The 21,953-nt window shown below is 42.9% G+C and overlaps 2 protein-coding genes across 4 annotated transcripts in view; both read left to right on the top strand.

Moving 5' to 3' along the window:
- The window catches only part of klhdc8b (kelch domain containing 8B), a 272,795-nt gene that overhangs the window by 240,190 nt on the left and 10,652 nt on the right, over positions 1 to 21,953 (top strand). The gene's annotated exons all lie outside the window — the stretch shown is intronic.
- On the top strand, positions 3,126 to 13,050 carry LOC309696703 (uncharacterized protein). Its single transcript, XM_082518050.1, has 2 exons — positions 3,126 to 7,039; positions 7,187 to 13,050. The coding sequence occupies exon 1, from the start codon at positions 3,511 to 3,513 to the stop codon at positions 6,799 to 6,801; it is 3,291 nt and encodes a 1,096-aa protein (XP_082374176.1). The 5' UTR covers positions 3,126 to 3,510; the 3' UTR covers positions 6,802 to 7,039; positions 7,187 to 13,050.

Raw genomic sequence — 21,953 nt, 5'->3', positions numbered from 1 at the left:
TCATTGTCCAGCGTGAGTCCAATGAGATTCACAGTTTTTGGTCCATCCTGTGTGGCTGTCACAATGTTCGTGATTGTTCCAAATGTCCCATTAACAAGCCCATCTTCAACATCCAAATTTCTGATAATCATAACACGCACTCCAGGTGCAGCTTGTATGTTATCAGGTAAATCTCCTTTGTTGCCTTTCATCATTTCTGCCAGGAGGACCATCTCACCCGTTCGTGGGTCTTTTCTGTAGTCTTCTGCCTGAATATTTATGATATCAGAATGAAGAGCAGTTACAGTTGCTGAATTGTGTTTGTCGACCTCTTTGTTTGTAGCATAAATGTGTAATACATTAGATGGACAGTCTTTTATGTCATGGATAGCCTGTGTGAGCAAGGCTTTGTCATCGGCTTCAAGAGAGTCTGTTTTTTGCTTCACTCTTATTGTACTGGAACTGTTTGTATGTTATTTCTCCAGGCCTATAGGGGGCGCAGGTTTGCACAGTTTGCTATGTTGAGCCAATTAGTCACTAAAAGAAGTGTGATAGGAAGTGTTTGCTCATGAGTGAAGCAAGACATGGTGTGTTTTCCTCCGATCCAAAGCCATCCACTCCGTTAAATCCCTTTGAGTGGCAATATGAGTAAGTTTCTTAATTGTGTTTACCTTTAAGAGAGGGTATATGACATTATTGAAGTGATTTGGAAACTTTTGATGTGTTTTATACGTCCACTTAAGTTCAACCCAAGCTAATGTTTATGTGACATTTCTGTATTCTGTATCATTTCAGTTTCACACTTTTTTGCATTAAATCCTGTCCAAATACAACACGTGCCTGTTCCTTGGAGGAAGTGATGCAAGAGAGAGTTTAGCTGGCTGTGAATCTCAATATAGGACACTGGGTCACATTGGGTGCAACAGTACAGTGAAATCATAGCGCTCTGCGAGGGACGTCCAGTGACAGTTCTACTCTAACATGGAGAAATCAGAGGCTGAAGGTCAAAACGACGAGGAAGCAAGGTCCACTCGCTCAAGAAGGTCCTCAAAGTCTTCAGGAAAACTGACTGTTAGATCATCTGCAGCATGTTCAAGCAGGTCGTCAGCATCAACCCGAGCCAGTATGGCAGCAGCGCGGGCACAAGCAGAAGCTCAAGCAGCAAAAGCCAGATTAGCTTACGCTGAAAAGGAGATGAACATTAAAGTAGAAAAGGCCCGTCTAGAAGCAACTCTGGATGTAATCAACCTCCAAAAGGAAGCAGATGCAGCCTTGGCTAAAGCAGAGGTAATGGAGTCAGCAGCAGCTCAATTTGACAAAGCTGAATCAGGGGAAGAGTGGCCATTGTCACCCCTACAAGTAACCCCAGAGCAAAAAGTGAGTGAATACATAAATAAACACAGCCACACTGACCTGGTTCCAGACATTACATCTCACCATGATGACAGTAAATATCAGAATGAACAATCCAAACAACCAGTAATGTACACACCTCTTTGTCCCAAACAAGAGCCAGTGCAGTACTCATTCATGCCACAAGATGGGGCAGAGAGACGACTACAAAGAGATGTAAGTCCACAGACTCTCCACGATGCATTACAACTGCAGCACGGATTAAGCTCAAATGATAATGCAGACACCATAGCAAGCGACCTCGCCAGATTCTTAGCCAAGAGTCAGCTAATAACTGGAGGGCTGTCTAAATTTGACGACAAGCCAGAAAATTACCTTAGTTGGAAAGCCACATTCCAGAGCACTGTTAGGGACCTTGGTCTAACAGCCACTGAAGAAATCAACCTACTCATTAAGTGGTTAGGCCCAGAGTCTTCTGAACACGCCAAGAGATTAAAAGCAGTCAACATAAAGCATCCACCTGCCGGTCTGAACATGATATGGTTGAGACTAGAGGAATGTTACGGCTCACCAGAAGCAATAGAAAACTCCCTGTTTGCCCGAATACGAGACTTTCCAAAGCTCTCCAGTAAAGAACCACACAAGCTTCGCGACCTATCAGATCTGCTGTGTGAACTCCAAGCTGCAAAGCTAGATGGTTATTTGCCTGGTTTAAGTTACCTCGACACAGCTAGGGGAGTACATCCAATTGTGGAGAAGCTGCCCTTCCATCTTCAAGAGAAGTGGACAATGGTAGGGTCAAAGTTTAAAGAAGACCACAATGTTAGCTTCCCACCATTCTCATTCTTTGTCGAATTTGTGAAACGTCAAGCAAAAGCAAGGAATGATCCAAGCTTTACCACACCTTTCAACACGACTCTTTCCTATGCCAACCACATGTCCAGCTACAGAAAAGAAAAACCGTTAAGTAACCACAACCAAAGGTCATCGGTTACAGTGCACAAGATGGACATATCATCAGAGGGATCAAAGGTAAAAAAAGCAGACGAAGACATTGAAAGACAGTGCCCCATACATCACAAACCCCACCCACTCAAAAGATGCAGGGGCTTTAGAGCTATGCTGCTTGAGCAGAGGAAGAGGTTCCTCAGAGACAATAGCATTTGTTACCGCTGCCTTGCTTCCACCGGCCACCAAGCCAAAGACTGTACAGTCATGATTAAGTGTGAAGAGTGCAATAGTGAGAAACACCTGGCAGCTCTTCATCCTGCCCCAACACTGCAAATGCTCAGACCTCCTTCATCTCCTGAAGTGCACGGCGGGGAGCAAGCAAATCCACAAGACCCGGATGTTACTGCCACATGCACAGAGGTATGTGGAAATAAAATCACAGGGAGATCCTGTTCTAAGGTTTGCTTAGTGCAAGTCTATCCCAAGGGTCAGCGAGACAACGCCAGAAGGATGTATGCAATAATTGACGATCAAAGTAACCAGTCACTTGCAAAGACAGAGTTTTTTGACATATTTAACATACAAACCACACCTGAACCATACATGCTGAAAACTTGTAGTGGTATAACACACACGACTGGTAGAAGAGCATGTGGCTACATGGTTGAGTCATTAGATGGAAAAATGAGTTTCCCTCTCCCCGCGCTCATTGAGTGCAATGCCATCCCCAACAACAGGGAAGAGGTGCCAACTGCAGAAGCTGCTTTACACCACCCGCACCTGAAAGCAATAGCTGCTCAAATACCACCTCTCGACCCAAGTGCAGACATTCCGTTGCTGATAGGACGCAACCTTCTGAGAGTTCACAAAGTGAGGGAGCAAATCAATGGCAGAGATAATGACCCATTTGCACAGAAGCTTGACCTGGGCTGGGTTATCATTGGCGATGTGTGTCTTGGTAATGCCCACAAGCCAAGTAAAGTGAATGTTCTGAAAACCTATGTATTGGACAATGGGCGCCCAAGCTATCTCACTCCCTGCGACAGTCACCTTAGTGTAAAGGAGGACTTCAGTCTGAGCCAAACCAAAGCCATCTCCAGTCAACCGCCATCTGCTCTCTCACACCAAAAGCCCACGGCTGAGAATTTGGGAGACTCTGTGTTTTGTCACACCAGCAACGACAACCACCTTGCTCATTCAGCTGAAGATGTAATCTTTTTGAAAAAGATGGCAGGCTTCTTCAAGGACAATACAAACAGCTGGGTTGCACCACTCCCGTTCCGAACCCCCAGACGCAAACTCCCGGATAACCGGTCCTACGCCTACCAACGGCTGATGTCGTTACGACGTACGCTCGACAAGAAACCAGAAATGAAAACACATTTTGTGGAATTCATGCAGAAAATGCTAGATAACCAACATGCAGAGCTCGCACCACCTCCCAATAGAGACAAAGAGAACTGGTATCTCCCCATTTTTGGTGTGTACCATCCCCAAAAGCCAGGGAAGATACGCGTTGTGTTTGATTCGAGTGCACAGTTTGATGGAGTGTGCCTCAATGAGGTGCTGCTTTCTGGCCCGGACCTGAACAACACACTTTTGGGTGTGCTGCTTCGCTTCAGGAAAGAACCAGTCGCAGTCACAGCTGACATTGAACAAATGTTCTACTGCTTTGTGGTCCAAGAAGACCACAGAGACTACCTTCGCTTTCTTTGGTACAAAGACAACGACCTTGGCAAAGACGTAGTAGACTACAGAATGAGGGTGCATGTCTTTGGTAACAGTCCTTCCCCTGCAGTGGCAATTTACGGGCTGAGACTGGCAGCAAGGGAAGCAGAAAGCGAGTATGGAACTGATGCCCGAGACTTCGTAGAGCACAACTTCTATGTCGATGACGCATTAAAGTCTTTCCCAACTGCAGCTGAGGCTGTTGATGTCCTACAGAGAACTCAGAAAATGCTTGCCCTCTCAAATCTACGTCTCCACAAGATTGCTTCCAATAAAGTGGAAGTGGTGAGTGCATTCCCCCCTGAGGATAGGGCCAAAGATATCAAAAATCTCGATTTAACAACAGATGAGCTTCCAGTCCAGCGCAGCTTGGGGGTAAGTTGGAACCCCACAACAGACACGTTCACATTCCACGTTCCACAAGAGCAAAAACCCTTCACTCGCCGGGGCGTACTCTCAACAGTGAACAGCTTGTTTGACCCTCTTGGTTTGCTTGCACCTGTAACCATCAAAGGCAGACTTCTTCTCAGAGAGCTCTCCAGCGGCAACCTTGAGTGGGACAGTTCCTTACCCCAAGACATGTACGACGGCTGGAGAAGGTGGCATGACTCGCTACGAAGTCTCACAAACCTGCACATTCCCCGCCCCTACGTCACGTTCTCCATCTCACAAGCCACATTCATCGAACTTTGTGTTTTCTCAGACGCTTCAGTGAAAGCCATCGCTGCGGTAGCTTACCTGAAGGTCACACATGAAGATAGGCACAGTGAGGTCGGATTCGTTATGGGTAAGGCCAAACTAGCTCCTGTACCAGAACCGACCATTCCTCGATTAGAGCTGTGCGCTGCAGTGCTTGCTGTGGAGATGTCAGAGCTTCTCACAGTAGAACTAAACGTAAAGATTGACAAGACAACATTCTACACTGACAGTAAAGTGGTGTTAGGATACATTAACAATCAAAACAGAAGATTCCATGTATATGTGAACAATCGTGTACAGAGAATCAAGCAGTCTTCCCTACCAGATCAATGGAGATACGTCCCATCAGAGCACAATCCTGCCGATCATGGCTCTCGGTCTGTACCAGCAGACAAACTCTCTGGTACTTCATGGTTGTACGGCCCAGCATTTCTTCTCAATCACGAGACTCTCTCCCCAGAAAAGGGTCCATTTGAACTCGTCGATCCAGAGTCAGACATTGAAATTCGACGTAACGTCAATGTGCTTGTGACCACAACTGCTCCAGGTGCCTTGGGTTCATCACGCTTTGAAAGATTCTCAAAATGGACTTCCCTTGTCCAAGCGGTGGCCTACCTTCGCCACATCTCCCACAGTTTCAAGTCTAAAGATGGTGGTGCCTGTAGCGGCTGGCATCTTTGTAAGGTTAGTCTCACAGATGAAGCGTTATATGAAGCAGAGCACACAATCATCAGGTGTGTCCAGCGTGAAGCCTATGCGGAAGAAATAAAATGCATCATGGCGAAACGAGACTTACCTCGCAACAGTGCTCTTCACAAACTTCATCCCATCGTCGATGGCAAAAACTTATTGCGAGTAGGAGGTCGACTTGCAGAGTCTGGCTTGCCGAGTCATCAGGCTAACCCTCTTCTGATACCAGGGAAGCATCACATTGCAACACTGCTCATTCGACATCACCATGAAGCCACCCAGCACCAAGGAAGACACTTCACTGAGGGGGCTGTGAGAGCAAGTGGCTTATGGGTAGTTGGTTCTAAGAGGTCTATCAGCAGTGTAATCCACAAATGTGTCACCTGCAGAAAGCTTCGAGGTAGAACAGAGCAGCAAATCATGTCTAACTTACCTGCCGAACGCCTTCAGACGGACCCCCCATTCTCTTATGTTGGCCTCGATGTATTTGGACCGTGGGAGGTTTCAACACGCCGCACCAAAGGTGGTCATGCAAACAGTAAGAGATGGGCAGTCTTGTTCACTTGCATGTCTACACGGGCTGTTCATATTGAAGTGATTGAAACTCTCAGCTCTTCCAGTTTCATCAATGCTCTTCGCAGGTTCTTTGCGATCAGAGGCCCTGCCAAACAGTTGAGGTCAGATTGCGGAACCAATTTCATTGGTGCCTCCAAGGACCTAAAGTTGCATTCCCCAAAACCTGGTGATACAAGTGTGGATGACTACCTACGCAAGCAGAGGTGTTCCTGGGTGTTTAATGCTCCTCACTCATCTCACATGGGTGGCGCCTGGGAGCGTATGATAGGCATCTCACGACGCATCCTGGACTCAATGCTCCTACAAGCAGGAAACCCTACTCTAACTCACGAGGTCCTGACAACGTTAATGGCGGAAGTCACGGCTATTATCAACGCAAGGCCACTTGTACCCGTTTCCTCGGATCCAGACGCTCCCTTAATCCTGACCCCCTCAGCTCTGCTCACCCAGAAGTTCGATCCGATTCCAACTCCACCTGGGGAATTCACCAAGGCCGACATATATACACGGCAGTGGAAGAGAGTTCAAGCCCTTGCCGACACATTCTGGGCCAGGTGGCAGAGGGAGTACCTCCACATGCTCCAAGGTCGTCAGAAATGGCAGCGCAGCAAACCAAACTTGAAGGAAGGAGACGTTGTTCTTCTGAAGGACAAGCAACTAAAAAGAAATGAGTGGCCTATGGGTGTCATCGTGAAGACACTTCCAAGCAGAGATGGAGTTGTCAGAAAGATGGAAGTGAAGGTGACACGCGACAAGATTGCAAAGACATTCTGTAGACCCATTTCGGACTGTATCCTTCTTCTGAGAGATTGGTCTCATGTGTAAATAGGGTCTAGTGGCAATCTTAAAATAATGCCAGGCGGGGAGTGTACTGGAACTGTTTGTATGTTATTTCTCCAGGCCTATAGGGGGCGCAGGTTTGCACAGTTTGCTATGTTGAGCCAATTAGTCACTAAAAGAAGTGTGATAGGAAGTGTTTGCTCATGAGTGAAGCAAGACATGGTGTGTTTTCCTCCGATCCAAAGCCATCCACTCCGTTAAATCCCTTTGAGTGGCAATATGAGTAAGTTTCTTAATTGTGTTTACCTTTAAGAGAGGGTATATGACATTATTGAAGTGATTTGGAAACTTTTGATGTGTTTTATACGTCCACTTAAGTTCAACCCAAGCTAATGTTTATGTGACATTTCTGTATTCTGTATCATTTCAGTTTCACACTTTTTTGCATTAAATCCTGTCCAAATACAACACGTGCCTGTTCCTTGGAGGAAGTGATGCAAGAGAGAGTTTAGCTGGCTGTGAATCTCAATATAGGACACTGGGTCACATTGGGTGCAACAGTACACTTATCCTGTTCAGAACTTCAGCAAAAGAATGATCATCTTTCTGTCACATGATTTCTGTCAGGTTGACCATGTGGAAATAGTCTTTCCAGAGATCAAGGACATTGTCCTCGTACACACAGAGTGGTTTGGCTTTTCCAAGGGGTAGAAGCTGGTAAAAGTCTCCTACTGCAAGGATAGACATCCCACCAAAAGGTTTCTTGTTTCCTTTGATCTGCTGAAGTCTCCAGTGGATGTAGGCAAAAAGGTCTTTAGAAACCATAGATATCTCATCAATGATCAGAATCTCTGCATTTGAAAGTGAAGCTCTCACTTCATCCAGTGCATTCCCCAGTCCCTGATAAGGCAGTTTTAAAGATCTTGGCAGCTTTAGCAGAGAGTGCAGTGTTTTCCCAGATATGTTAAAAGCTGCAGTGCCAGTAAATGCAGTCAGCAGTACTGCAGGGTAGGACATGTCTGCTTGGTCTCGGAATCTGGGGAGTTGGTGCAAAATCTTTGTTGCCTCCTCATATATGCACTTGATAACGTGATTTTCCACAGCCAGCTCCTCCAGAGACAAAATAAAAGAACTGCTCAGGACAGTGACCCCACACAAGTTTGAAACACCACTCATGCACTGCGTAGAATATGGATGCTTGGGTTTCATTCAGACTTTGGTACATTTTTCTGACAAAGTCTGGGCTTAGCTTTGGTGCTACGATTGCTGGCATGGTTCCACTGCTGCTACCACTGACTTGGTAGTCAGGAACAATGTCCATTTCATTTTCGTCAGTGTCATGTCTGGATTGTCGTTGGGCCACACACTCTAAACGATCTACTTCAACCTCAGGTGCAAAGGTGTTCCATGCATTGATAAGTGGGCCTTGTTGTTCAATCTGTTCCAGTGCCCTTTCCATTGTTTTGCCATGGCCTTCATAACGCTTTTTGTTAAAGGTAACAATTGGCCGTACTGCAAAACCATGTTTTCGTCCACTTTTGTAGAACTGCTCGGATGTGGGGTATTCTGTGTTTTTAAGGTCATCATTTGATCGATGTGGATAATAAAGTTTTAGTAGTCTGCTATAAAACTTTTCTGGTTGTTTCTTTTCTGAGAACCGAGGATATCTGATTATTGCAGGTTTCCCTCTTGTTCTTTTTTGAATATAACCCATGTTATTCAAAAGGGGATGGCATTTTTGGACTCTGTTTGACGGCCGTAGAGAATCCTGTACTCTGAAGCAAATTCACCCAAACACATTCTTTCAAAGTCAGGTGTTCTAGGTCTGTTTGCATATTTTTCTGGCAATCCGGACATCCACACATTTTCATCATCTGGTGCCATGCTCTGCAACCTGCTCATCGGGAGACTCATTTTCAGGGCATCATCATCAGTCTATATGAAGACCACACTGCGTGAACACTTTTTTAGTGGCAGGCTGCATGTCCTTGCCACGGATTCTTGGGCACTGACTTCTCTGTGTTTAGCATATGCCTGCATTATCTGTTTCATTTCATCTCTTTCATTGACATTGGACTTTTTTACTTCCTGGATGACGCCATTAAGAAATTGTGTCATCTCAAATTCGGGTTTAGAGACATAAGACATCATGTACATCAGGCAGCTGTAGTCATCAATGACATATTGGATGTCCATGTTGGCATTCCAGGCCCTCAGCAGATCTGCATTGTATGCATTCACCCAGCAGTCATTAGGTTCACGCTTTAAGAGGATGACATGACCATTGCTTAAATTGAAGACACAATCCAAGTATTGTTCATAAGTTAATTTGCATTTGTGAAGCAGCTCAGACAAGTCTTCAAACGAGGAATTTGGGTCGCAGAGCAAATCTCTCAATGGCTGGAGTTTTTCTTTGGCCTCTTTCATTTTTTTTGCGAGAGCCATTCGTCTGTTCTTTTGCTTTTCATTTGTGCCTTTCTCCTTACTTGTGCTATGCTGCTTATCATTGTGATCATCATCATCATCATCTGGGCTTGGGAAAGTGATCATTGTTTGGTCTACGGGTAGTTTGGGGAACCCAAACCTACATGACACATTACCTTTTTTACAGGATCTGGAGTGATTTCTGCTGTGGACTTGAACCTCGGACACAATTTTGTGAAGTTCAGGATCGGCATTTTGGTCAGGCATCTTACATGTTATGTACTTGTCAATAAATTTGTACACGTGGTCTTCAAGGTCGCTTCCAAATTCAGGTGCATCTTTGACCCAAACCAGTAAATGGATATGAGGGCTACCTCTGGCCTGAAACTCCACTCGATAAAAGTAATCTTCTACTTCACCGATGGGCTGTGCTGGGGACAGGATCAGTGTTGTCATTAGTGCATCGACTCTTTTTTCAAACAATCGCATCACAGTCACAGGGTTGCTTCGGAGAATTTCACACTTTGTGTTCCAGTCAAGTTGTGAAAAATCCACCTGTTCACCTTGTTGAGTTTTTATGACCTCAACAACCTCAGGCCATCTCATTTCAGCAGCTGAAAATGTCAGGAAAAAAGTTGGCTTTCCTAACTGTCTGACCATAGCATGTAGGTCTTTCAGTGCCTTCTCCCAATAGGCTGGAGTACCTCTCAGAGGTTTCATGAAGCGTGTTGCGTCTTTGTTATTTATCAGTTTCTCCACTTCGTCTTTATTTTGAAGCATTCTGTTAGAAATTTTACGCCCATCCTTGGTGATTGCCTTTCCTTTGCGCAATTGGATGGACATGCTGTTTGAAGCCATGTGTGTTTCTGTTACAAACTGTGCAAAGAATAGGTAGCTTTGGTCAGTTGCAAACCGTGTGTCTGCAGAGAACAGCCGTGTATTAAAATACATGCTTGGGGAAAGTTTAACTTGTCTGGCTTCATCTAATGTGTTCTGTCCAGTTGGGAACTGCACAGGAAAGGCCATGGCTTCAAGTTTAGGAACAGAGAAGAAGCCAACAGGTCTATTTCCTTGCGCGGGTGCAGTGCTAAATATTCCTTCACCATATGATAAAATGTCCTGTGCTATATCTGGTGGTTGCATACAGGTGTCTAGAACAAGACCAGGTCGAAGTTCTTCCTTTTCTTTCTCCATATCTTGTAAGGGCTCTTCATTTGACTGTTCAGGCTCCATTAGTTGGTTTACATCATGACATGGCTCAAGCAGTCCAGCTGTTGTATCCTCAGTGGTTCTTCTTTCTGGTACAATTTGCTGGTCGAAATTTCTGGGCAGTGCATCTTGAATATCTGCATCAGCAGTGTCATGTTCCGTCTCGATTATCTGATTACTTGTGGGATCAGCAAAAGTAGCTTCATCATCAATAGATACATCTTTGTATTCTGAATGCATCTCTTTTAGCTTTGATAATCCTGCTAACACATTCTTCATGTTTACAGTGTAGAAGTGTTGGTAACCTTTGAATCTGATGTGTCTCTTCAGTTGTACCTGCAGGAGCTGGGCTTCACTGTTAGGTCTGGGAAGACAGTTTACTGTGGTTTCCACATCCGATGGTACACAAACAACAGCCCCATGTACGGCTCTTTGCTGTCCTTTTGGTAATGCAATGATTTTTGCAAACGGGAGAATTTTAGCAGTCAGTTGTCGTTCTAGTACATTTAATCGACTCAGTTCAATTGGAATGGTTGCTAGTGCTAAATTGTTTGCTACTGCGACGGATGGCATCTTGCCTCTTTGTAGGTGGTTGTCACAGTTGTAGCAAATCCACTCTTCCATTCTTTGTTTTGGGAAAGTACAATTAGCTGAGCATTCCCTGTCACAAACATGGACAAATTTTCCTGTCAAGCAAGTGGCAACAATGTTACTATTAGTAACATACTTTGATCTTTTGCAGTGTTTAACTTGATTAGGAAACAGAGTTCTGTGGCACACTGTACAGACATGGGTGGGTCCTAACTGAATGGCTTCACGGAAAGCTAATGTGGCTGCTTGTATCACACTGTTCACTACAAGCTGGGGCTGTGCTTCAGACTGTGGACCCTGCTGGAACTGTGTTACTAGTCGTCTGTATTTCTTCTTTATTCTCTGTGCACACAACTTTTCATAAATGGCAAAAGATGCAGTGGTAGCCATTTTGTGTCTCTGGTACTGGGCACAGCGCTGTATATGGTGCAGTCTGAATTGTGAGTCATTGTGATACCTGTCATAAATTGATTTTCTCTGTTTGTGCCTGTAGTTTGGATCAGATGCATATTTTGTTCTTATGTATTTTTTCATTCTGCTTCGAAAGTCAGTATCCGTGTTGTACCTTTGGACCAGATATTGCTTCTGTCTGGTTTGAAAGTCAGTATCCGTGTTGTACCTTTGGACCAGATATTGCTTCTGTCTGGTTTTAAAGCTGGTATCCGTGTTGTACTTCTGAACCACATATTTTTTCTGTCTGATTTGAAAGTCAGGATCCGTAGTATATCTTCTGATAATGTAGTCTCTCATTTTTTGTTGAAAATGACGATCACTTTGGTATCTCTTCACCTTGCAGGCTTTTACTTTTTCTTGAATATGAGGATTGGCGTAATATTTTTTGGCTGATAACAGTCTTTGTTTACGGTAATGATAGTTTTCAGCATATTGAGTTTTCATAGCCTGTAATCTTTTCATTCGAAATTCACGACAGGAGGCATATCGTTCTCTTTCGTGTCTTCTTTTGTTTGTCTTCTTTGCCACTTCTTCAGTTGAAGATTTGTCTTTAGCTTTTACATACTCCCTCTGACTTGTTTGAGCTTGACGAATAGCTTTCTTACGTTGTCGTTTATTTAATTTGCTCACATTTCTTGCTGTTCGGGGGGTTTTAGCCATTTTGTCATCTGGTGAGTTTAAAGTATTGTCTAACATCGTCATGTGGGTTTTGGCTGATTCTGGTTCAGGTATTTGCGCAGTGGGATTCGTGATTTGTGGTTCATCATTTTGTGTTGATGATGTAGCTGTAGCTCCTGGTGTTGCCTGAGTTGACTGTCCAGGGGGTTCCGTGTGAGTGCTGACTGTTTTGAAAGAAACAGGCACAAACTCATATCGTGCATACTTGCCTTGATTTTGAAAAAGGTTATGCACGTGGGTGATCAGGTCATTCACATGAGTGAAAGTGAGCATGACTGCTGTTCCATTTGGCTGACGTAAACCCGCTGCACTTCTTGAATGTGAATCAAATAATCCATACCTCCCAGATTTGTCACGGAAAACCGCAATGCACTCAGGTGAGACCATGAGCAAAGCAAAGTTCACATCTGTTGACAGACATACAAGGCGACTAGCAAGAGGCAACCACCACTCTGTTCTTTGAGGACTGTTCTCTGCTGCTTCCAGATATCCATAACTTATGTCATCGATTTTCACACTGTAGACATTTGTGTCAGTATGAAGTTCTTTGGGCAGGTCCTCCATGGTCAGATGATCTCCTGCAGAAGATTTGTTTTAATGCAACAGTAGAGTGCATCTCCCTGTTCAAGGACCTTATCAAGTATGGCTGTGTTGAACTGGTATTCCTCATTAAGGTAGGCCAGGAATGTGAGGGCATTACATGTGCACTGATGATTTCGAGAGAATTCTGTGTACCTCTCATCACTCTGACAATGAGTTGCACTGACACTCCAAAAGGGCTGAACTGTGTTGCTCTGTAGCTCCTCCGTCAGTAGGTCTTCATTTGTGTCATGGAAAGGCTGATCAAGAAATACAAAGGTGACACATACCGTATTATTGTTAAACATTTTATGATATGTGTTTCAAGGTTGAGCAATAAAATACATTTAAGTGTTGCTGCAATAATGTAGAAAAATGTTGTGTTTTTATTTTTTTAAGTGTCAACGACTGAACGTAGTGTAAAGTGCTTTGGGAGCCTTGGAGACTAAGTAAAGCGCTATACAAATACAGGCCATTTACCATTTTTAATTATGTTAAAATAATTAAGCAATGTTCAGGCAAATTAATCCAAATTATATCACTCGTCAATCATAGTACAGCATCAGATATGCCAGAAAGAGAAAGGCAGAAAGACAGTGACAGGAACAGTGAGAGTGAGTGAGAGAGAGCAGAGGTGGGAACTAAAAATGACAAATACTTCAGATATCTGTAATTTGCTTGAGTGCTGTTTTTTTTAATGACCTTTAACGAAGGTCATATCTGTACCTTCTGCTCCTCATATTTTCAAAGCAGTTAATTTCTTTCAGTATAACACATTATTTTAGGTTGCTGCGGGCCTTCAAACATCAACTAAATTGCAGCCTAAATACAAAAACAGAATATTAATTGTTGGCATTTCAAGCATGTGATCAGACCCAGCTTTCATTTTAAGTCAAGCATAATAACCAGGTAGCTGCATTGGTAACCAAAAGACTTTACAATGCAGTAAATCGACAAACAGTAAATGAATCAAAAATTCTGATGTATACCAGCATTTTTTTATTTTAACCCTCTGATACACAAGATGACTACAAGAACCAAAAAAAAAAAAATCTCTCTTTTCTTTAAATAGACATATTGATAGTGTCACTACCCGGTCTTAAGGCTTTGTTAAGTAAAGTTCCATTACAGTTTGTATATTGTAATTGGGAAAGTGATTACCTTGAAAGTTGGGAGGCAGATTTGTTGACCACGACAATTACTCCATTTTGGTGTACAGTAATTGGGAAAGTAATTACCTTGCAAAGCTGGGAGGCAGTGTTGTTTTTTTTTTTTCTTCTTTTAAATGACATCAGAAACAGCAGTATGCGACATTACGTGATGGCAGAGCTTCAGTTCATCCTTTGTCATTTTTTTTTTTTTTTTAAATAAATAGGACAGGGGGAATGAATGAGAGAAAGAGGGGGAGAGAAAGAAAGAAAACCAAAGGGGAGAAGAGACGGTGAGAAAGGGGGGGGGGGGGAAGAGAGAGAAAAAAAAGAAAAAAAAGAAAAAAAAAGAACTCCTGGGTCACCTGTATGGAGAAAAAAAAAAACCAAACAAAAAAAAACAAACAGAGGAGACAGCAAACAACAAAGAGCAACATAATAATAGAGAAAACAAAGCACCATCACAATAAACTAGCTAGCCATAGATATCAATATTTACTAAATAATAAACGATATTGTGCAGCACGCAAGATAGACAGCGCACAGTGTGCTTTGAGGTAGCAGCCAAGAAAGCTTTAGTCCGCATCTGTGAATACCCATGTGTGCATACCTGTGTGGATCAGCATGCTTGCATTCCAAAGGTTTCTCCATGTAAAGATCTGCTAGGGAGTGTGGGGGGGCCACAGCCCCGTCCTCCAGGATGTGAAGCGGGTATGGAGGAGATCAAAACTCTAGACATCCAGAGGCCCCCAGAACACAAGAGACCATGGAAGACCAACAGAGGGGCAGCCGCGCCACTATTCCAGTAAGAGCTGAGGAGAGTCCCAGATGAGGGCTCGCCCAGCAGCCGCGGAGCAGAAGTCAGGGGGAGTTGCAGTGACGCGCCCGTGAGCTCCGCCGGCCCCCAGCTGCGCCTGAGTGACCGAGCCCCAGGCCGAGAGGCCGGGGGCACCCCACCTCCAAAGGGGGCCCGAGCGAGCCCCAGGCCCCAGGCCCCGACAAGCGGCCGCCAAGGAGTGAGCCGGTGTGTACCCGGACGCCCACCCCCAGACACAAAGAACCACCAACACACCGACACCTGAGGGAGTCCGCCACCGGCAGGGGAAGTGGTGGTGGGTGGAGATAGGCCTCCAAACCTTGGAGGGCCTGAGGTGTCCCCAGAGAGGTGGCGTCTGATACCCAACCTGACATATAGACACAGACATACAGGCACACACAGACACAAACATCCATTCCCACCCTCATGCTCTCATATGCACTCACTCCACACTCAACCAACGTGGAGACAGTGTTGTTGCTGGGGCGCTGGTAGAATGCCAGCAGCAAGCAAACCCAGATGTTCACAGCTCCTACTTAACACCTTAAACTTTCCAAACAAATCTTACAAGAACATTTGGCAAAGTGATTGGCTTGCAAACCTAGGAGACAGTCTTGTTGTCCACAACAGTTTTGTTATAGAGTAATTGGAAAATTGGGTACCTTGCAAGGCTGACAGGCAGTCTCGTTGCTGGGAGGCGGTCTTGTTGCTGGGGCTCTGGCAGAATGCCAGCAGCAAGCAGACCCAGATGGTCACAGCTCCTACTTAACACCTTAAACTTTGCAAACAAATCTCACAAGAACAATTAGCACCATCTAATCTTAAGTTTTAATTACAAACAACGGCTCTGGAATAAAATGGCATCCAGCGCTAAACACACCTATTTTCTAGATATCAGCTGAACAAAAACATAGAAAATATAAGGGGGGCACTTACCTTGGCTGAAGCAAGAGTTGAGGTGTTAAAGGCTGCTGTAGTTAACGCCTTATAAAAACAGAAAAAGAGGTGTGAAACGCGGCTACAACGAAGCTATTGTTTCGGATGCGGCGACAGTCGCCACTTAAAAGTTTTAATTACAAACGATACCTCTGGAATAAAGTGACATCCAAGTGCTAACCACACCATCATTTTGTAGATATCAGCGTCCAGACACAGAAAATCCCTTTCAAAGTCAATTTCAAGCCGGAGAGGCTTACCTATGCTCAATATCTGCTAGCTAGCCACCACCGTGACAAAGGGCGTGAAATGCGATCGCCAAGATACACATACAAAAAAAAAAAATCACTTCGCTTCTTAAAAGTTTTAATTACAAACGATACCTCTGGAATAAAGTGACATCCAAGTGCTAACCTCCGCTAGCTAGCCACCACCGAGATAAAGGGCGTGAAATGCAATCGCCAAGATACACATACAAAAAAAAATCACTTCGCTTCTTAAAAGTTTTAATTACAAACGATACCTCTGGAATAAAGTGACATCCAAGTGCTAACCACACCATCATTTTGTAGATATCAGCGTCAAGACACAGAAAATCCCTTTCAAAGTCAATTTCAAGCCGGAGAGGCTTACCTATGCTCAATATCCGCTAGCTAGCCACCACCGAGACAAAGGGCGTGAAATGCGATCGCCAAGATACACATACAAAAAAAATCACTTCGCTTCTTAAAAGTTTTAATTACAAACGATACCTCTGGAATAAAGTGACATCCAAGTGCTAACCACACCATCATTTTGTAGATATCAGCGTCCAGACACAGAAAATCACTTTCAAAGTCAATTTCAAGCCGGAGAGGCTTACCTATGCTCAATATCCGCTAGCTAGCCACCACCGAGACAAAGGGCGTGAAATGTGATCGCCAGGATACACATACAAAAAAAATAAATAAAAAATCACTTCGCTTCTTAAAAGTTTTAATTACAAACGATACCTCTGGAATAAAGTGACATCCAAGTCCTAACCTCCGCTAGCTAGCCACCACCGAGACAAAGGGCGTGAAATGCAATCGCCAAGATATACATACAAAAAAAAATTCACTTCGCTTCTTCAAAGTTTTAATTACAAACGATACCTCTGGAATAAAGTGACATCCAAGTGCTAACCACACAATCATTTTGTAGATATCAGCGTCAAGACACAGAAAATCACTTTCAAAGTCAATTTCAAGCCGGAGAGGCTTACCTATGCTCAATATCCACTAGCTAGCTTTAGCAGCGTGCCGAACATGACCACGACAGACAAAGAAATCGCCCAGACAGGCATAAAAAATCACTTTCAAAGCTAAATTTCAAACAGAGGGAGAGATATGGACTTACCTTGTCAAAGCTTACGCTGTCTTACCGAACACTTCAGAAAATCACGTTCAAAGGTCAATTTCAAACCGGAGGCGAAGAGACGCGTGGAAGTCACTTCTAAGGTCAATTTCAAACCGGAGGAGGGGCGGAGAGACGCACGCCGTTGATAGTGTCGTCATTGCGTTAATCCAAATAAGGGTAGACAGGCCGTACTACTCCCGACATACCACTAGAGTGAGCCAACACACCACAAATGAAGTTTCAACAAGATAAGTTTCACTTTTACTTCCCATTCATTTCAATGGGCAAAAACTAGCATTAAAATATTCATATTTAAAAAACTATAGAAGTAATAAACACCAAAAGTCATAGCAACTCATTCCTGATCCAGCCGCACAAAATGATATAACATATATGAAGCTTGTGTCAAAACTGTGGGAGGAAAATAATAATAATAATAATAATAATAATAATAAATCCGAGCAATAGTAATAAGTGTGCCTTTTGGCATAGGCACACTTAATAATTAAAAGGTCAGATGATAAACAGAATTTGTGTACAGTTTAATGGTGATCAGTGATGAGGTTGGATGAATTTTTTCACTGATTGTTTTTTCTTAGTACCCATCTTATTAAAGGGCTTATTTTAAAAGGCGTGCTGGAGGAGGCCAAATTATGTTACAACCAGTTAGGACAGTTTTAAATAATGTTTGTTTGTCTTTGATGTTCTTCTGTACTTTTCAGTCTGCAACAGAACACGATGTTCTCTCTTTTTGTGCATTTCTCTGTATTTGTATCCATTATAGTAACATTGTCTTCACCACCTCCACCCACGCACCCAGCATTTTGTGTTTTTGCACCGCCTTGTACTTTTGTTTAATTCATGACAACGCCTGACAACTTGATATCTGCACCTAAATTATAATTAGATACGACTTGTCACACGAGGACTGACTTGAGCTGCAGTTATGGGCTCATGGATATCATTTCATAATCAGATTATTTGTGTTTGCATGCACATGAACCTCAAAAACAGCCATTAGGAATGGGCTTTCACACACTTTGCATACACATACTTCCTGATCTTTATGTATTCAGATGAGATGTTCTGCATCTGTGAGAGTCATAGATGCAGAAAACTGCTGACACAACTTTGACCTCATCTGTCATTTTAAGCCTCTTAAAGTAAATCGTATTAAAGGAAACTCAAACTCAAATCACAAATAACACAGTGACAGAGACAGAAATATATAAACTTAATGTGGTTTAAACTGTCAGTCAGCAGGTAAATCTCTGTATTTCAACAAGCTGAGTACCCTCGGAATAATTTATAATAATACTATTTGTCACGCCTGTGCTAGTTTATAACACAGATGCAAGTTTTCTTGAACCCCATCATCACAGGTTAATGAAGCACAGAACAGATAATTATATGCTGATTTAGATTTTTAATCAGTAATTTCTTCATGTCCTGATGCTAAAAGTAGCTTTTAACTATCCCTGTTTGAATATATACCTAAAAATAAGAACTGTGTCAGCTTAGACTTTAAGGCTGCGTTTGGTGTCAGATTAGCCTCCAGAGATTTTTTGCACCAAAGCATTTCTGGTGCCAGAGGTTTGCAGTTGTTCAGAAGTCAGAAGATCTGGAGCCAGGTTACTGGGCCCTTCCTGAACTGCTGTGGGAGGTAGTTCAGAAAAAGGCTCACATGGGCAGTTTTTCTATGGGCAAAACTTCAAATTAACCTTTTCATACCACACTGATAGTGCGGATGACAAAAAGAAAAACACCCCCTTCTAATGAATAGATTTGTTCAGTGGTCTTTTTTTCTGGACATTTGTTAAGCAGAGTACTTCTTCTGAAAGATGTTTTTTCTTACAAATTGGCGTGTTTAATTAGTACCCAGCTATGTCAGTAACAAACCAACACTAATCAGAGCTTCTCTTCTGTTTTGACAGCAGAAAAATGAGCTGATGAAGTCCTTACTCTTGCTGCATTAGATGTCGGCATCTAATTGTATATTATATTATAATTGTATCCCCCAGCAGCCAGCTGTGAGAGTAAATTCTGACCTGCTCTGAACCCTGCCAAGTCACATTGTGGAAGTCTGCAGTAAAACTGTCCACCATTTTACTGTTAACCAGAGAGCTGGCAGGAGGGCATGTGGCATTCTTCCTGTACTCTGGTAAATTATGATTGCAGCATTTTACCCACTGACAATGTAAATTGTAGTGATAAAGAACAGGAGGCAAGAAGGTCAAGGTTGTAAGCTATGCATTAGCTACTAAAATATGGTAAGTGCTGAAAAGAGTGCATGTAATGGCACTGTTTACAGCACAGATCAGACAGTAATACAAGCTCCTCAGCAGGTTTGCTGTGGCTTCTGTTTGACCTGCAGTCCCGAGTGAAAGCAGGAACAACAGGCGGTCAGAAACAGGTGAACAGTAAAGAACTTAGGAAGGCTAACCCTGAAAATCAAATGGAAACTGTGCTGCAGCTGGTGTAGCTCCATGCTTGAGCAGTGAAAGTGATTTTAAAAGAGTACCAGCTATGCAAAGAAATATGCACACAGGCGTGCTTTTCAATTGGTCAGTTGAAAGAGAAGATGTACATGTTGTGATGGTTGATTATAAAGGGTCAGAACATATTATGGCATGGCATTTCTAAACAAGTAAAGGCAGACTTGTATATATTTGCCAATACTTCACCCATTATTTAAAGCCTTCAGTTTTGCAGCCATTAAAAAAGTTATTGTTTTTTTTACTTGAGCCAGAAATTAGACAAGAGACTGGAGCATTAACCCTTGCAACATTAGGCTTGTTTTTTCAGAGGTTTTTGTTGAACCACACTTAAATTAGCAAATACACTCACATAGCATGGTCTGTTCACTGCAAAGCACACCCAAACTGTGATTAACCGCATACAGATCACCCATGATCATGATAGCATGGAGCATTAAATGAAAAATGTATGGACCAATCCTGTTTGTAAGATTGTTACATAACTATTTCTTTAATGAAAAGTGTATTCTCCCTTTCCCATCTTGTTGACTAAAAACTTGGTCACTGTAGCTGATGTTCTGCATGTCAAATAAATGTCAAGGTGCAATTCATTATGGTCAGCTGAGTGGAGTAAAAAAGCTCCAAAAGAACTTGAATGAGCTGGAAACACCACAAGGTCGTTACAGAAGCCCTGTAGAGTCCAGGCCCCAGTGGGTTAGAACACCAATTTAATCATGGTGGCAAATTTGCTTTTAATTCAAAGATGGGGATGGTGCAAACTTTCAGTAATGCTTCATGGCATTACTTTGCTAATGTGGTGTCATGGTGGCTACATCACATATCTTACTATAACAATCATAGCGCATTTATGTCTGTATGTATCCTTTTTTCTCCTTAACTGGTGGGTCAATCTCAATGAAACTTTGCAAGAACACGTACAAGAAGACAGTGTTAATTTCATCATGTCCCTGCAAATGTTCTCTGTTTATGTTTGTTTCAGGTGTCATGTTCAACAGATGTGACTCGTATGTACACAAAAATTTGAATTCACAAAGCAATTTTATTCAACCCTTCACTGTTTTTTGTACTGCAGACCTTTTTGAGGGGTAATGGGATCATTATAAACGGATATGATTTATAATGTAGTTTATCAGAGCTCAGTGCAAAACCACAGTTCACTTCTGTTGTAATGAGATTCAATCTGTTGGGCTCTCTCTCATGGTTTGGTCTCTCCCTTCAACGTGGGATTTTTTTCAAGTCTCAGCATAATAAGCATAGGATGGATGTATTTTTCAGTACTGAATTACAATCACGACTTCTCTTGTTGCTCTCTGTGTTCATTAATTTGATTTATATTGTTATGAAAAATAAAGAAAAACCCAGCTGTCTTGTCCTTGGGGTGTCTCCTCTTCTAGTTTTCAGTAACCATTCTTCAGTTATACTCAGAGTTTTCGCCATCAGTGAAAACTCAATAGATCTTTGATTGCATAGCTCCAGCTAAGTGGAACTAACCCCAAAGGCAATAAAATAAGAATACTTCAAAGGCATATGGTAAACAATAGTGAAACGTCATGACTGTAAAAATTATATTAAAAAGTTTACTCTGATGTCACTATATGGGATGTCATTTTATTTCAAACTCTACTACTGTACACGCAGCAGCTTAAGTGTTGTGTTTACATAAAGCTAAACAAAAGGGAAGGGAGAGCAGGAAAAAAACAGACGAGCAATTTTAAGAAGTGGCAAAGAACAAGAAAACAGGAGAGGTGAACAATGCACTGAAGCTGACGGTTGGAGGGGTGACAGGTACAGAAGAAAGGAAGAGAATCTGAGACGAGAGGCTTCGCAGCGGAAAAAAGAAAAGCCAAAATGAGAACAGGAGAGCTGAGAACAGGAGGTTTAATGGACTCGATGGAGAAAGAATAGAGTATAATGAACAGAGCAGGTGGAGGAGGACTCGCAAGCAGGGTTAAGAGCCGTAAAGTTGAAGAAAGACTGTTTCTAAGCGTTTGATAAGAATTAGAAATGAGGCATGAGAATAAGAAAAATGAGGCCGGGAAGAATTAAAAAAGGAACTAGTAATGTAAAATGGAAAAGGTGTTAAAGGAGATAACAGGGAAGAATAATGGCAGTCATGATGAGGAGTGAAGGTCAAAGGGAGGAGGAGGAGCGCTGACATGACGTCTGCGGGTTGAGAATCAAACAAATGACAGGAAGCCTTTGAGCTCCAAAGCAACAAGGAATATGTTTCTGTGCATGTGTGTGTGTGTGTGTGTGTGTGTGTGAGCTGTGATGAGTGTGTCTTCTACAGATGATGAAGGAACCACGGCCTGAGCGAGGCTACGGGCTTTGAAAAGACCGACTCGGCATTATCACTTAGTTCTTTTAACAAAATGAAGATGATAGTTCTTCTTAGATATACACACTCACACACACATACACAACACCAGAACGTATTATTTCCGAACTTGCTGTGATGCTGGTCACCATAGAAACAGAAAAAAACAG

The sequence above is a fragment of the Aulonocara stuartgranti genome, assembly GCF_965226115.1.
Source record: "Aulonocara stuartgranti genome assembly, chromosome: 20".
Taxonomy (NCBI): Eukaryota; Metazoa; Chordata; class Actinopteri; order Cichliformes; family Cichlidae; genus Aulonocara; species Aulonocara stuartgranti.
Note: the sequence above shows the minus strand (reverse complement) of the source record. Positions and strands in the feature narration are given on the sequence as shown.

Excerpts from the sequence above, each read along its gene's own strand:
- LOC309696703 (XM_082518050.1), top strand. The coding sequence starts at position 3,511 with ATGGCAGGCTTCTTCAAGGACAATACAAACAGCTGGGTTGCACCACTC.